General features: G+C 48.6%; 1 protein-coding gene across 3 annotated transcripts in view; it reads right to left on the bottom strand.

Annotated features, from left to right (window-relative positions):
• The window catches only part of AKAP7 (A-kinase anchoring protein 7), a 268,593-nt gene that overhangs the window by 184,873 nt on the left and 68,135 nt on the right, over positions 1–15,585 (bottom strand). For all 3 annotated transcript variants that reach the window (XR_003941462.1, XM_030196544.1, XM_030196545.1), the window contains one exon: positions 12,566–12,678. Coding sequence is in view for 2 of the 3 variants with exons in the window: in XM_030196544.1 (XP_030052404.1) it covers positions 12,566–12,678 (113 nt within the window). In the remaining variant the exon portion in view is untranslated. The remainder of the gene's footprint in view (positions 1–12,565; positions 12,679–15,585) is intronic.

Genomic DNA, 15,585 nt, shown 5'->3' with positions numbered 1-15,585 from the left:
GTCCTCCTCAAAACCCATCTATTTACTAAGGCGTTTGGTAGTTTGTAGAGGTGGTGGTGGTGGCTAGCCGAGTGGCTGGTTGACTTTTTCAAAGTCTCCTTTCTTCTCTTTTCCTCCTGTTCTATCTTCTCTTTCCTATCAACAATGTTGTAGCTCCTTTCCTTCTATTTTGATTTTATTTATGTTGTAAACTGCTTTGCTTGCTCTTCCATAAAGGCGGTATATCAAATACTTAATAAATGATAGCACATAACTGCAAGGGGGTGTAGACCTGGGTGGGGTAGGAGCATGCCTAGAACTTACATGTATGGGTTATAGAATATTAGCACTTACATGTTTAACTGCCTATATTTCTTTATTTATTTAGGCAGGAGCATTTATACCAGCCATCAAGTTAGCATATATGCTCGTACCTAAAGTTAGTGCATAACTGCAGTCTTACACTAATATTCTATTACGTCAATTGTGTGTGCCATTGCAAATATAGAATTTGTGCTCAGCGCGCGTCATCCTGGCGACCTATAGAGAATTACTACCTACATGTGTATTCCCTATTTCACAAAAGGAATCTGTGTACATGGGAAATTTTACATTGGAATTTACACATGACTGCCTGATTGTGAGCCCTCTAGGGACAGAAAAAGTACCCGCATATAATGTGTACAGCGCTGTGTATGTCTGGTAGCGCTATAGAAATAATTAGTAGTAGTACTGTGTCATTATGAATGTCTATGTTGTATTTCACAACACAGACATTCTTGTAGTGTGAATGGGACGTCTATGTGCAAATGTACAAATACAGGTTTTAAAAAGTTGGTTTTTTCAGCCAGCCCTTCTGTCCCCCTCCAAATAGGTTATAAAAGAAGACTGCAGAATCCAAAGTTATTTAATAGCAGTCACATGTGTACATTTGCAAAATGGCTGACATACACGTGTAAATTGCCACATTTCCTTTATTCTGCATTCCAACAAATACACATGTACTCCTGTATGTATTTTAGAAAACACTCTGCGTCGACAGATTTTTTTTTCTAAATTACCACTGGAATTGTAGGTGTCCTGACCTAGACAACTCAATTCCAACTGAAGAGCATTTTTCTTAAAGTCACTCAGAGGCTTATTTTCAAAGCACTTAGCCTCCCAAAGTTCCATAGAAACCTATGGAACTTAGCCTCCCAAAGTGCTTTGAAAATATGCCTCTCAGTCCATTTTTTGTCAGTTTTGAGCTATGCACTTAATTTCATTCATCAAGACAAGTATTTACTATTGTCCCGTTTCGGGACCTTACCAGTGCTCCCGCGGCGGGGAGCGATGGCCGGCGGGGGCCGCGGGCCCCAGTGCGGCAGAGACAGGCCGCCGACGGGGCCGGCACTTCCGCGGGGCGGCCCAAGGCTGGCGACCCGCGGGAACGAACGCCGGCCCCAGGGAAGGGAGGACGCCGGCCAAGATGGCGTCGTCGTCGTTGTCTCCCCGACCGGAGCTGAGAGGATTGCAAGTCCCGCCCCCTTGCACCGGATTGGTGCAGGGCAGGAGGAACTCCGCCTGCGAGGCGGGTCCTCCAATCCCGGCCATCCTTGCCTGTCAGGGCTACAGGGATTGGCTCTTCTTCAGGGAGAGGATGGACGGGCGGGGGATTTAAACCCCGGAACAAGGAGGGCTCGGGGCTTCCGTTTCAAATGTCAGAAGCCACCGCAGGGACTGTGTTCTTCGTCCTGCTAGCCGTCCTTGCTAGCCACTTCAGGGACTGTGTTCTTCGTCCTGCTAGCCGTCCTTGCTAGCCACCTCAGAGACTGTGTTCTTCGTCCTGCTAGCCGTCCTTGCTAGCCACTTCAGGGACTGTGTTCTTCGTCCTGCTAGCCGTCCTTGCTAGCCACCTCAGAGACTGTGTTCCTTCCGCTAGCCGTCCTTGCTAGCCACCCTCAGAGACTGTGTTCTTCGTCCTGCTAGCCGTCCTTGCTAGCCACTTCAGGGATTGTGTTCTTCGTCCCGCTAGCCGTCCTTGCTAGCCACTTCAGGGACTGTGTTCTTCGTCCTGCTAGCCGTCCTTGCTAGCCACCTCAGAGACTGTGTTCCTTCCGCTAGCCGTCCTTGCTAGCCACCCTCAGAGACTGTGTTCTTCGTCCTGCTAGCCGTCCTTGCTAGCCACCTTCAGAGACTGTGTTCCTTCCGCTAGCCGTCCTTGCTAGCCACCTTCAGAGACTGTGTTCCTTCCGCTAGCCATCCTTGCTAGCCACCCTCAGAGACTGTGTTCCTTCAGCTAGCCGTCCTTGCTAGCCGCATCCAGAGACTGTGCTTTTGCAGCGCTAGCCGTCCCTGCTAGCCACTCAGTCGGGACTGTGTTGCTGGTGTTCAGCCAGGCCGGCCGTCACCCCGCGGTTCCAGCAGTCCCGCTGGCCGCCTGCAGCTGGGGGCTCAACCTCCGGTGAACGGCGGTCGCCGCGGGTGAAGATCCGGGGTGCGCGGCAGTCCTCTGAGGTCCTTCGGGCCTCAGAGAACCTAAGGGCTCACCACTACCTAGACGAGACAGGAAACGGAAGCCATGAGCTCGCCGACGCAGCCTGATCTAAGGGACCTGGCCAAGGTACTTCAGCAGCAGCAGGAGCAGTTGAACGCCCTATCAGGGGCGCTTCAGAATGTATGCTCACAACTGTCAACGCTTCAGGTACAGAACCAGGCCGCTGCGGTCCAGGGGGCCGCAGCGGCTCCCCGTTCGGGAGGGTTCCGCACGGGACCTCGGTTCCCTGAGCCGACACGATATGATGGGGCCCCCGGAGGTTGCCGGGGATTCCTCAATCAGTGCAATTTGGCCTTCCGGATGCAACCGGAGACATTTGCTTCAGACCAAAGTAAAGTGGGATATATCATGGGCCTATGTGAAGGGAAGGCCCTGGCCTGGGTGGCCCCATTGAATGAACAACAGGACCCCATCCTGGATGACTATAGTGAATTTCAGCGCCGATTCCGTATGGTGTTTGACCTTCCGGGAAGACCATCGTCTGTGGCCTCGGAACTGCTGCGAATTCATCAGGGGGAGGGGACGGTGGCCGATTATGCCATCCGTTTCCGGACTTTAGCCACGGAGCTCCGTTGGAACCCTGAGTCCTTGATGGCAATTTTTATGGAAGGGTTACAAGAACGAATAAAGGACGAATTGGCAGGACGAGAGGTCCCAGGCCAGTTGGATGCCCTGATTTCGCTTTGTATCCGAGTAGATACCCGGTTCCAGGAGCGAGCCAGAGCCCGGGCAGAACGGCAGAAGTGGACGCGGGGAACGTCCCGGACTGCCAAGGGGCTATCTCCTCGCCGTGGGAACCGGGATGGCAAGGAGAGTGGGGAGGAGCCGATGGTGATGGGCCGGCAACGGCTGGCTTCCTCCACTAGGAAGAAACGCCTGTGGGACGGACTGTGCTTCTATTGTGGTGAGGCTGGACATTTTATTCGAGCCTGTCCCTCCCGGGCGGGGAAAACGTCTCCCCCAAGGCACCTTGAGGGGAGGGGTCTTGGGGCATTCCGCTCCCCTGCCGGAGGCCTTGATCACGCTACCAGTAACCCTCCGATGGCATGAGACCATGATTCAGACCCGGGCCCTGGTGGACTCGGGGTCGGGGGGCAACTTCATCGGGCACGAGCTGCTGCAACAGATGGGCTGGCCCACGCTCCCGCGGCGGCCGGCACTGCAAATAACCTCCATCCAGGGGACGACGTTACCGCAGCCGGTCACTGAGATCACCCCCTATTTGCAGCTACAGGTGGGGGAGGATCACCAGGAGGAGGCCCGATTTCTGATTCTATCCCGGACCATTCATCCAGTGGTCCTGGGACTGCCCTGGTTACGGAAACATTGCCCGGTTATTGACTGGACCAGTGAAAGCATCCAAGCTTGGGGTAGTGCCTGTCGGGAGAACGGTTGTAAGGGCCGGACCGGCAGCTGCTCTGCCCTGGCGGTGGTACCCGGAGGGGCACAGGTAGAGCTGGGCTCACTGCCTATGGACTATAGAGACTTTGCAGATGTGTTTAATCCCAGGGAGGCGGAGGTTCTACCGCCTCATCGGTCGTTTGACTGTGCCATTAACTTGAGGGCAGACACCGTGCCGCCCCGGGGTCGCCTATATACCCTGTCCCGAGGAGAGTCCAAGGCGATGCAGGAATACATCCGGGAGAATCTGCGGAAAGGTTTTATCCGGCCCTCTATGTCCCCGGCTGGGGCCGGATTCTTTTTTGTTACTAAGAAGGACGGCTCCTTAAGGCCCTGTATTGACTATCGGGGATTGAATGCCATCACGGTAAAGGATCGTTTTCCTCTACCACTCATCCCCGAACTCTTCAGCAGGTTGCAAGGGGCCCAGATGTTTACCAAGTTGGACTTGCGGGGGGCCTACAACTTGGTTCGAATTCGGCGAGGGGACGAGTGGAAGACGGCTTTTAACACCCACGAGGGACATTTCGAGTATCGGGTGATGCCCTTTGGCCTGTGTAATGCCCCTGCGGTGTTCCAGAGACTTATCAATTTTGTGCTTGAGGATTTTTTGAACTCCACAGTGATTGTGTATCTGGACGATATCTTGGTGTTTTCCCAAGACCCCACCGACCATGTGAGCCACATTCGCGCCGTGCTGCAACGGTTACGGCAATACCGCCTGTTCGCTAAGCTCAGTAAGTGCGCTTTTCATCAGAGGTCGCTACCTTTCTTGGGACACATTCTGTTACCCGGGGGCCTACAGATGGAGCCGGACAAACTCCGGGCAATTCGAGAGTGGCCCCAGCCGCTGGGATTGAAGGCCCTATAACGTTTTTTGGGATTCGCGAACTACTATCGCCAGTTTATTCCTCAGTATTCTCAACTGACTGCGCCACTGACGGCCCTTACTAGAAAAGACGCCAACGTCCGGGACTGGCCGCCCGAGGCGCAAGTGGCCTTTCGCCAGGTGAAAGAGGCCTTTAAATCAGCGTCCATTTTGCTAGCCCCGGATCCTGAGAAACCCTTTATTGTGGAGGTGGACGCGTCTGCGTTGGGAGCCGGGGCGGTCCTCTCGCAAGTGAATTCCAAGGGCCGGCGTCAGCCTTGCTCTTTCTTCTCTCGTAGATTCTCCCCGGCGGAATGTAATTATACAGTAGGGGACAGAGAGCTCTTAGCATTGAAATTAGCCCTACAGGAATGGAGACATCTGCTGGAGGGGGCGGAACATCGATTCACAGTGATCACTGACCACAAGAATTTACTGTATCTACAAGAGGCTCAACGGCTCAATCCCCGACAAGCCCGGTGGTCATTGTTTTTCGCCAGATTTCATTTTCAATTAGTTTTTCGAGCGGCTGCTCAGAATACCCCTGCGGATTCCCTCTCCAGAGCGTTTGAGGTTCCTGAGGAGACTAAGGAAACCCATTCCATGTTGGATCCGGCCTGCCTCAGCGCGGCCGTGGGGGAGGTGGCTCCTACTAAGGAACTAGTGCCGGCCGCTGAACGAGCGAAGGTAATGCAATGGGGGCATTCGTCCCGATGGGGGGGACATTTTGGGTATCAAAAGACTCTGCGGCTCATTACCAGACAGTATCAATGGCCTCAGATGAGACGGGACATTCTTCAATTTGTCACCACCTGTCCTGTGTGCGCCCGGATCAAACCGGTGATCGGGACCCCCATAGGGAAGCTACAACCACTGTCCATACCGACAGGGCCCTGGACGGAACTTTCCATGGATTTTATCACCGACCTCCCTGGTTCCCGGGGACATACGGTGATTTGGGTGGTAATTGACCGTTTTTCCCGAATGGCCCATTTCGTTCCCTTGCCAGGACTTCCTTCAGCGATCGCATTGGCTCAACTCTTCATTCAACATATTTTTCGACTCCACGGGCTGCCTCTTCGGATTATTAGTGACCGGGGCCCCCAATTCACCTCGCGCTTCTGGAGGGCCTTGTGTACAGCATTGGGGGTGAAGACCCATTTCTCATCAGCATACCATCCCCAAACCAATGGCATGGTCGAGAGGGCGAACCAAACGTTAAAAGGGTTCCTGCGAGCGTTTGTCAACAAACGCCAAGATAACTGGGTCTCCTTACTTCCCTGGGCCGAGTTTGCATATAACCACAGTGTCCACTCGGCCTCGGGAGACTCTCCATTCTTCTTGGTGTATGGACGACATCCTCGACTGCCAGCACCTTTCCCGTCTGGATCTCCGACCCCCATGGTTAATGTGACTCTGGCAGATCTGCAAAGAGTTTGGGAAATGGCCCGAGAACAACTACAGAAGGCATCCACCAAGTACAAGGTCTTCGCAGATCGGCATCGGAGACCCGCTCCCGACTTGCAACCAGGGCAGAAGGTCTGGTTAAGCACCAAATATCTCCGACTTCGGGTACCCTCGCGGAGATTGGGACCTCGGTATATTGGACCGTTTGCAATCCAATCTCGAATTGGAGCTGTGACTTATCGGTTGCGATTGCCTAGGACCCTGCGGGTGCATAACGCCTTCCATATTTCCCTATTGAAAAGCTTTCAAGGATCTCGATGGCACCCCCAACGGCAGGAGACCGAAGATCTTGAAGCAGATCCCGATCCAGAGTATGAGGTGGAGGATGTTCTGGATTCAAAGAAGCGGCGGGGGAAGTTATATTACCTATTGTCATGGAAGAACTTTGGCCCCGAAGACAACTCCTGGGAGCCCGCGGCAAATGTACATGCTCCGGAGTTGGTCAAAGCCTTCCACGCCCGGTATCCTTCCAAACCCGGGCCCGGGGGAAAGGAGGCATCCGGGAAGGATACTGTCCCGTTTCGGGACCTTACCAGTGCTCCCGCGGCGGGGAGCGATGGTCGGCGGGGGCCGCGGGCCCCGGTGCGGCAGAGACAGGCCGCCGACGGGGCCGGCACTTCCGTGGGACGGCCCAAGGCTGGCGACCCGCGGGAACGAACGCCGGCCCCAGGGAAGGGAGGACGCCGGCCAAGATGGCGGCGGCGTCGTTGTCTCCCCGACCGGAGCTGAGAGGATTGCAAGTCCCGCCCCCTTGCACCGGATTGGTGCAGGGCAGGAGGAACTCCGCCTGCGAGGCGGGTCCTCCAATCCCGGCCATCCTTGCCTGTCAGGGCTACAGGGATTGGCTCTTCTCCAGGGAGAGGATGGACGGGCGGGGGATTTAAACCCCGGAACAAGGAGGGCTCGGGGCTTCCGTTTCAAATGTCAGAAGCCACCGCAGGGACTGTGTTCTTCGTCCTGCTAGCCGTCCTTGCTAGCCACTTCAGGGACTGTGTTCTTCGTCCTGCTAGCCATCCTTGCTAGCCACCTCAGAGACTGTGTTCTTCGTCCTGCTAGCCGTCCTTGCTAGCCACTTCAGGGACTGTGTTCTTCGTCCTGCTAGCCGTCCTTGCTAGCCACCTCAGAGACTGTGTTCCTTCCGCTAGCCGTCCTTGCTAGCCACCCTCAGAGACTGTGTTCTTCGTCCTGCTAGCCGTCCTTGCTAGCCACTTCAGGGATTGTGTTCTTCGTCCCGCTAGCCGTCCTTGCTAGCCACTTCAGGGACTGTGTTCTTCGTCCTGCTAGCCGTCCTTGCTAGCCACCTCAGAGACTGTGTTCCTTCCGCTAGCCGTCCTTGCTAGCCACCCTCAGAGACTGTGTTCTTCGTCCTGCTAGCCGTCCTTGCTAGCCACCTTCAGAGACTGTGTTCCTTCCGCTAGCCATCCTTGCTAGCCACCCTCAGAGACTGTGTTCCTTCAGCTAGCCGTCCTTGCTAGCCGCATCCAGAGACTGTGCTTTTGCAGCGCTAGCCGTCCCTGCTAGCCACTCAGTCGGGACTGTGTTGCTGGTGTTCAGCCAGGCCGGCCGTCACCCCGCGGTTCCAGCAGTCCCGCTGGCCGCCTGCAGCTGGGGGCTCAACCTCCGGTGAACGGCGGTCGCCGCGGGTGAAGATCCGGGGTGCGCGGCAGTCCTCTGAGGTCCTTCGGGCCTCAGAGAACCTAAGGGCTCACCACTACCTAGACGAGACAACTATAGCTTATTCCTGTGCCAAAACTCACTCGGTCCGTGAGTTTGGCACAGGAATAAATTAAGTGCATAGCTCAAAAGTGAGTTTTGGAAAAGTGCTCTTCAATTTCTATATTGTATCTGATGATTAGTCAGATTGTCGTAGTGCTCCTCCAAAATACTATGAAGAGTCGGCAGTTCTTTCAGAACACAATAAAAACTTATTGGTGAAGAAAGACTCATGAGATTTTATTTTATTTATTTATTTATTTAAAACACTTGTATTTCACTTCAAAGTGGATTAAATAGTAAACTCAAAATGAAAACTAAGAAGTGACAACCTCACCCCTGGTTCAACGAGGAACTATTAGAGATGAAAAAACTGTGCAGGAAAACTGGTAAGAAAATGGTCGAAAAACAAATCAGACATGAACAAACCCACAAAGTGAAAAGCCCTAAGCAAGTACAAGCGCACCCTAAAAACAGCCGAAGTGGAATACTATAACACATACGTTCGCTGGGAAGAGATAAACACGAAAAAAATATATGAATTAAAGAAAATTTTACAGAACACACAAGCTCTGCTAACGTCAAATGAAAAACCACCAACAGAAGACGAGGTCACACAATATTTTGAAGAAAAAATAATAAAAATAAGAGCAAACCTAGCTGCAACACAAGCACTCATAGATTTTCTACATGAATGTGAAATCAACGAGGACCACATCAAGGCAGACAGAATCTGGTCCTCATTCAAGATACCAACAACCAGCTCAGTTAAAGCACTACTGACAAAATATGCACACACCAATTGCCTACTAGACAGTTGCCCAAACTACATAATGGAAAACCCACCAGACTGGTTCATCAAACGCTTAACTGAACACATAGAAGGCTATTTCCCTTCTGACAAGGGCAACATCATACTCACTCCAATCCCTAAAGAAGCCACCAGAAAAATTAGTGAACTCACTAATTACAGACCAGTGGAATCAATACCACTGCTTACAAAAACAATGGAGGAACTAGTAGCATGACAATTAATAGAATACCTAATGCACTACTCAGTCCTTCACAGCTCTCAATCAGGCTTCAGATCACGCTACAGAACTGAAACAGTCATAACCACCCTGATCACAAAATTCAGAATAATAAGCCAATATTAATACTACTATTCAATATGTCAAGCGCCTTCGACCTAGTAGATCACACAAGACTAATGACCCTGCTTGACAACATAGGAATAACTGGAGCAGCAGCAACCTGGTTCAATGGTTTGCTAAGAACTAGATCCTACCTTGTCAAGATGTCCAATGAATTTTCAGCCTCCTGGATCCCTGAATGCGGGGTACCTCAGGTTTCCCCAATATCACCAATATTATTCAATGTCATGTTAGCTCCTCTTGGCAAGAAACTGGAAAAAATGGGTTTAAACCCATTCATATACACAGATGATGTCACCATCTACATACCTTTCAACAACAGCATCACACAGATATTGGATAAGGCCAAAAAAGGACTTGACCTCATGGAAAATGGGGGGAAAAAAACCTCTTTATTTTTACCACCTATCTGAGGAAAGGAGTCATAAGACAAAATATTCAGAGTTCTAGGGCGGTCAACTAACTTCACAACAACTCATAAATAACCTTATCTATCACTACCATAGATAACTGGAATCTTATCACACATCATTTAAAAACTAAAAAAAAGAGTATACCTCAAATTCAATATAGTCATTTCATCGTCTTCCCCCCAACCTCCTCAGTCTCCACGAAGGAGTACACACAGGAGCACTCCTCTGTCAGTGCGCTCGCCCCTCCCTTTCCACTGCTTCAATGCCAACCAGTGACATCACTGGTGGGTGGAGCTTGATGGCACACTGGGCCAGGGCTACAATGATGTTCCAAGTAGCTTCTATTCTCCCAGGATAGGCAGAAAACTCAGTCTGTGGGACTCAAAGACAAATGGTAGCACAGCAGACACACTCAGAAAACTTAGTCTGTAGGATGGTAAAACAACAGAAATAGCCTATGACTATCTGGCATTCACTCCTCCCTTTTCACTGCTTCAACGCCTAAAGATTCTTCAGACTGCCCAAAACACAGCAGCCAGACTCATTTTTGGTACATCATAATTTGAGAGTGCATCACCCCTTCGTGAAAAGTTCATTGGCTCCCTATTAGAGAACGAATAAATTTCAAGGTCCACACACTGATTCACAAGATCATCCATGGAGAATCTCCGAGCTACATGACCGACTTGATCGACCTACCTACCAGAAACACTTTAAAATCCTCTCGAAATTACCTCAGCCTGCACTACCCTAACTGTAAAGGACTCAAGTATAAATTCTCGTTTGATTCCAACTTCTCCTTTAAAGGCACTCAACTCTGGAACGCCTTACCCAGATCCATTCATTCTATTAAAGACTACCTACCCTTCAGAAAATCGCTGAAAACTCATCTATTCAAGGAAGGTTATCCAAACGCCATTACCTGACTCTATGAACCTCTGTTCATCACCTGATCCTCCAACGGCAATAACTCAGACCACGCCTCCTCTAACTTTTCCCTATGCTTACCATGACCCTATCCCCTGATTATCTCAATCTAGCCTAAAACTAGCACCTCCTCCTTTCTCCTCTACCCCTCTTCCTTATAATATTACCTATCTATACATCCCCATTACTCTGATAAGCTTAGCCTGCTTTCTCTACACTATACTTTGTAATCCTACTACTATGTAAGCCGCACTGAACCTGCTATAAGTGGGAAAGTACGGGGTACAAATGTAACAAATAAATAAATATGGTAGTGTTGTATTGTGGGTAGTGGGTTTGGGGGGTTTTGGGGGGCTCAGCACACAAGGTAAGGGAGCTATGCACCTGGGATCAATTTGTGAAGTCCACTGCAGTGCCCCGTAGGGTGCTCGGTTGGTGTCCTGGCATGTCAGGGGAACCACTGCACTATAAATGCTGGCTCCTCCCACGACCAAATGGCTTGGATTTGGCCGGGTTTGAAATGGCCGCCATTAGTTTCCATTTTCGGCAAAAACCAATGGCGGCCATCTCTAATGCCGGCGATGTCTAAGGCCAGCCCAAATATTGAGATTTGGCCGACCCCGACCGTATTATTGAAATGAAAGATGGCCGGCCATCTTGTTTCAATAATACAGTCGGGTATGCCGCTTTACGGGGCCGGCCTTAGAGATGGCCACCCATTCGATTATGCCCCTCCATGTTACCTGACTTCAAAATATCTTTTAGGAAGTATGACCTCCCCCTAAAATCACATCAGCCATCTTGGGATACTGCTAGACTCATCACTCTCTCTGACCCCACAAATTCAAACAACCTTTAAAATCTGTCTCTATCACCTGCAGCAGCTACAAAATTTCTCTTCATATACTGATAAGACGAGTCTGACCTCAGTGGTCCATGCCACAATAACATCACGACTCGACTACTGTAATATCCTGTACACTGGTCAAAGCAAAAAGAGTTTTCATCAGCTGCAATTCAGAATGCTGTCCAGCATGACTGATAAAAGGCTGCAAGTGGTGTGACCACATCACACTCTTCCTGCAAAAACTACACTGGTTACCAGTACCTTACAGGGCTAAATTTAAAACTTTTATGTTTGATTTTCAAAGTTCAAAGACAAAATGGGCCAGAGTACTTAAAGAATAAGTTAGCCCTTTACACACCTTTGAGACCTCTAAGGTCCTCTCAAGGAGCATCACTACCTGTACTCTCATCAAAAGAAATTGTACGATGTGATACCCACCAGCGAGCCTTCTCAGGGGTAGCACCCACGCTCTGGAATTTACTCCCAGAAGGGCTACGTCTACCTCGAGACTACTTCTACGTCAGGAAGCAGATGAAGCCCGGCTCTTCTCCCAAGCCTTTAATACATAGAGTGACTGATTATATACCACTCTGCATCTGGACTAGCTTGCTACACACACTGTAACTTAGACCAGTTCCTCATATCTTGTTTAACTGTAGAAAGAACTTGCCTTGCGTTTAGCCACCATTTATTTATCCCAGCCGACTCCGTACCACTCATCTTGTCCCCATCTATATATCTGCACTTGGCCCCTTGGCTACACTGTAAGCTGTATTGTAGAAAATCATTAGCATCATATCTATGTTATTTGAATGTTCTAATGCATGCCTATTAAATGTTACAGTAGTATTATGCTGACATTACAATATATCTCTGTTATTTGAATTTCACTGCTGTTAAATGTGTACAGTTTTGATTTGCTGTTCTCAAGTTTACCTCATTTATTGTATTTATGTTGATATTTAGTCATTTTTACTATTGTTATACTGTTAACAAAATTGTAAGTTTTATGTTAAACTGTACCTACTATACATTGCTTTATGTGAATTTCTTCATAAATGCAGTTAATAAATCCCAATAAATAAATAAAAATGAATATCCAGAAAAATAGTCTTGCTTATTGTATCAATCTAATTACCAAAAAGTTAGACCTCAAGATGGTTTCTTCTGAGAAGGACTATTTGTGCTGTCTTCTTCTACAAAGCAAATTTTACCATTCTTCATATATTTGCTGTTGTGGGACATGTAACGTGAGCTTACCTGCTTACGGAGCTTTGGTGACCTTGACAGCTTCATGAAGGTCAAATGTGGTGTGAAAGTATTGTTTTCTCCAATCAAGATGCCCTTTTCTTTAAACAATTTCATCATAGTCTCTGGAAGGGTAAATGCAGACACAGTAAGATACTGAAAACAGTGCAAGCTTTAAAAATCTCATTTGGATAGTACTAACAGATGCATCTGCTCAACACCTAAGAAAGAAGATAACCTAGTTGGTAGCAAGGTTTTATATTTCTCTTGAAAATGGTCACAAAAATGAAAATGACCTACTGCTGATATCAAAACCATAATCTAATATATATATATATATATATATATATATATATACACAAACATTTAGTTTATAGTTACATTTTAGTTTATAGTAACAAGATCTAAGGGGAGGCTGGGAGAAAAATGAAAAAACCTTGATTATAGAAGTGAATAATTTATTCAAATAAGTATGTTATGATATTTACTTTATCATATATTGAATATTATGTTTAACATGCTGAATCATCAATAAAAAACTGTTGAAACATAAACTATATATATAGAAGGTAATTTTCAAAAATATTGTTGCAAAGTCCATACGTACTTTTCCTGGTAGACTGTGAACCAGTTTTCAATAGGAAAATATGCACACACTTTCCTTTTGAGAGTTGTCCAAGGAAAATGTACCCACAAACTGGGCAAGATTAAGGCAAACTAGGCACATGCCTATGGCCCAACTATTTAGAAATATAGAAAAATGCAGGCAGATAAAGACCGTATAGCCTATCCAGTCTGTCTATCCATGCAATCTACTCTCCCTCTTACTCCCTTAGGGATCCTATGCACTTGTCCCAAGCTGTCTTGAATTCAGATACTGTTTTGATCTACACCACTTCCACCGGTGAAGAAGTATTTCCTCAAGTTACTTCTGAGTCTATCCCCTTTCACCTTCATCCTATGTCCCCTAGTTCCAGAGCTTCACTTCAGTTGAAAGAGTCTTGCCTCCTGTGCATTTATGCTGCATAGGTATTTAAATGTCTCTATCATATCTCCCCTCTCCTGCCTTTCTTCCAAAGTATATATATTGAGATCTTTAAGTCTGTCCCAATACGCTTTATGATGAAGACCACTGACCATTTTAGTAGCCACCCTTTGGATCGATTCCATCCTGTTTATATCTTTTTGAAGATGCAGTCTCCAGAACTGTACACAGTATTCTAAATGAGGTCTCACCAGAGTCCTATACAGGGGCATCAACACCTCCTTTTTCCTACTGGCCATTCCTCTCCCTATGCACCCAAGCTCTAGCTTTTGCCATTGTCTTTTCTTCCTGCTTGGCCACCTTAAGATCATCACATACAATCACATCCAAGTCCCGTTCCTCTTTCATACACCAAAGTTCTTCACCTTTTCTCTGAAGAAGTATTTCCTCAAGTTACTAAACTGTACCGTTTCCTTGGGTTTTTGCAGTCCAAATGCATGACCCTGCATTTTTTAGCATTAAATCTTAGCTGCCATCTTAGCTGCCAAATTCCAGACCATTCCTCTAGCTTTGCTGTGTCCTTCCTCATGTTATCCACACCATCAGGGATGTGTAACCTAATGCAGATTTTGATATTATCTGCAAAGAGGCAAACCTTACCAGACAGCCCTTCAACAATGTTACTGCTGGTAATGGGTGGGTGAACCCTGGGGCGCTGGAGAGGGTATCCAGAGTTGAAGACCCAAAGGCCCCAACCAGTGGTAGACAGGTCACCTGTGTGGGCACAGCACAGGAGCTCTGAAGGCAGCCAACCCAGTAATGGGCTTTGGTGGAGCTGCGATAGGAACCAGCATAAGGATTTGAGCAGTCTAATCTCAAGAAAGCTTCACTGGAGCTGAGGCAGGCACAGACTGAGGAACTGGAACAGCCTATCCCAAGACGGGCTTTGGCTGGGCTGAGACTGGAACCAACTGAAGCACTTGCACAGCCTTATCCCAAGGCGGGTTTCTGCTGAGACAGGAACAGACTGAAGCACTTAGCAGCCTTATTCCAATACAGGCTTAGGCTGGGCTGAGTCCGGAACCAGCTGAAGCACTGGGCAGCCTTATCCCAAGGTGGGCTTCAGCTGAGACAGGAACAATTGAAGCAGGAACAGCCTTATCTCAGAGTGGGCCTCGGCTGAGTTGAGACAGGAACAGCCTTATCTCAGAGTGGGCCTCGGCTTAGCTGAGACAGGAACAAACTGAAGCAGGAACAACCTTATCCCAAGATGGCCTTCAGGTGTGTTAGGAACGACCTGAAGCAGGAACCCATTGAAATCCAGGCACCACAGGGCCAGCAACAGCAGAGAGGAAGTTGCGAAGGCAGGGAAGTGCTGAACCAGGAGGTTTAAATCTCCCTCCTCTGCCTGACGTCATCTGGCAGCACCCTGCCCAGTAGGCCAAAAGATGCACCTGCAGCATGCGTGTGCCTAAGGCCCTTTCCTGCTGGGGAAGCTCGGGAACGCATGGCCTTGCCGCTGCAAGGGCTGTGACTGCCAGTGTCAAGTTTGGAGCTGCCGTGTGGCCGGGTCACGGGCCCTCACGGTGCAGTAAGTACGGCAACCATGACAAGCAATATCGCTTACAAAATTGTTAATAAGAACCAACCCAAGAACCGAATCTTGTGGCACATCACTGGTGACAACATTTTCCTCAGAATGAGCTCCATTTACCACTACCCTCTGTTGCCTTCCACTCAACCAATTCCTAACCCAGTCAGTCACTTTAGGGCCCATACAGAGGGCACTCTCAGTTTATTTATTAGTTGTCTATATGGAACTGTGTCAAAGGTTTGCTTAAATCTAAATACACTACATCTAGCACTCTTCCTCAATCCAACTCTCTGGTCAACCATTCAAATAAATTAATCAGATTTGTCTGACAAGACTTGCCTCTAGTGAAACCATGTTGCCTCAGATCCTGTAATCCAATGGATTCCAAAAACTTTACCATTCCATGTTTTAAAAGCATTTCCATTAATTTACTTACCACAGAAGTCAGACTTA

Source organism: Microcaecilia unicolor, chromosome 3 (assembly GCF_901765095.1).
Source record: "Microcaecilia unicolor chromosome 3, aMicUni1.1, whole genome shotgun sequence".
Taxonomy (NCBI): Eukaryota; Metazoa; Chordata; class Amphibia; order Gymnophiona; family Siphonopidae; genus Microcaecilia; species Microcaecilia unicolor.
The sequence above is the reverse complement of the archived record's forward strand: the minus strand, read 5'-3'. Positions and strand labels throughout refer to the sequence as shown.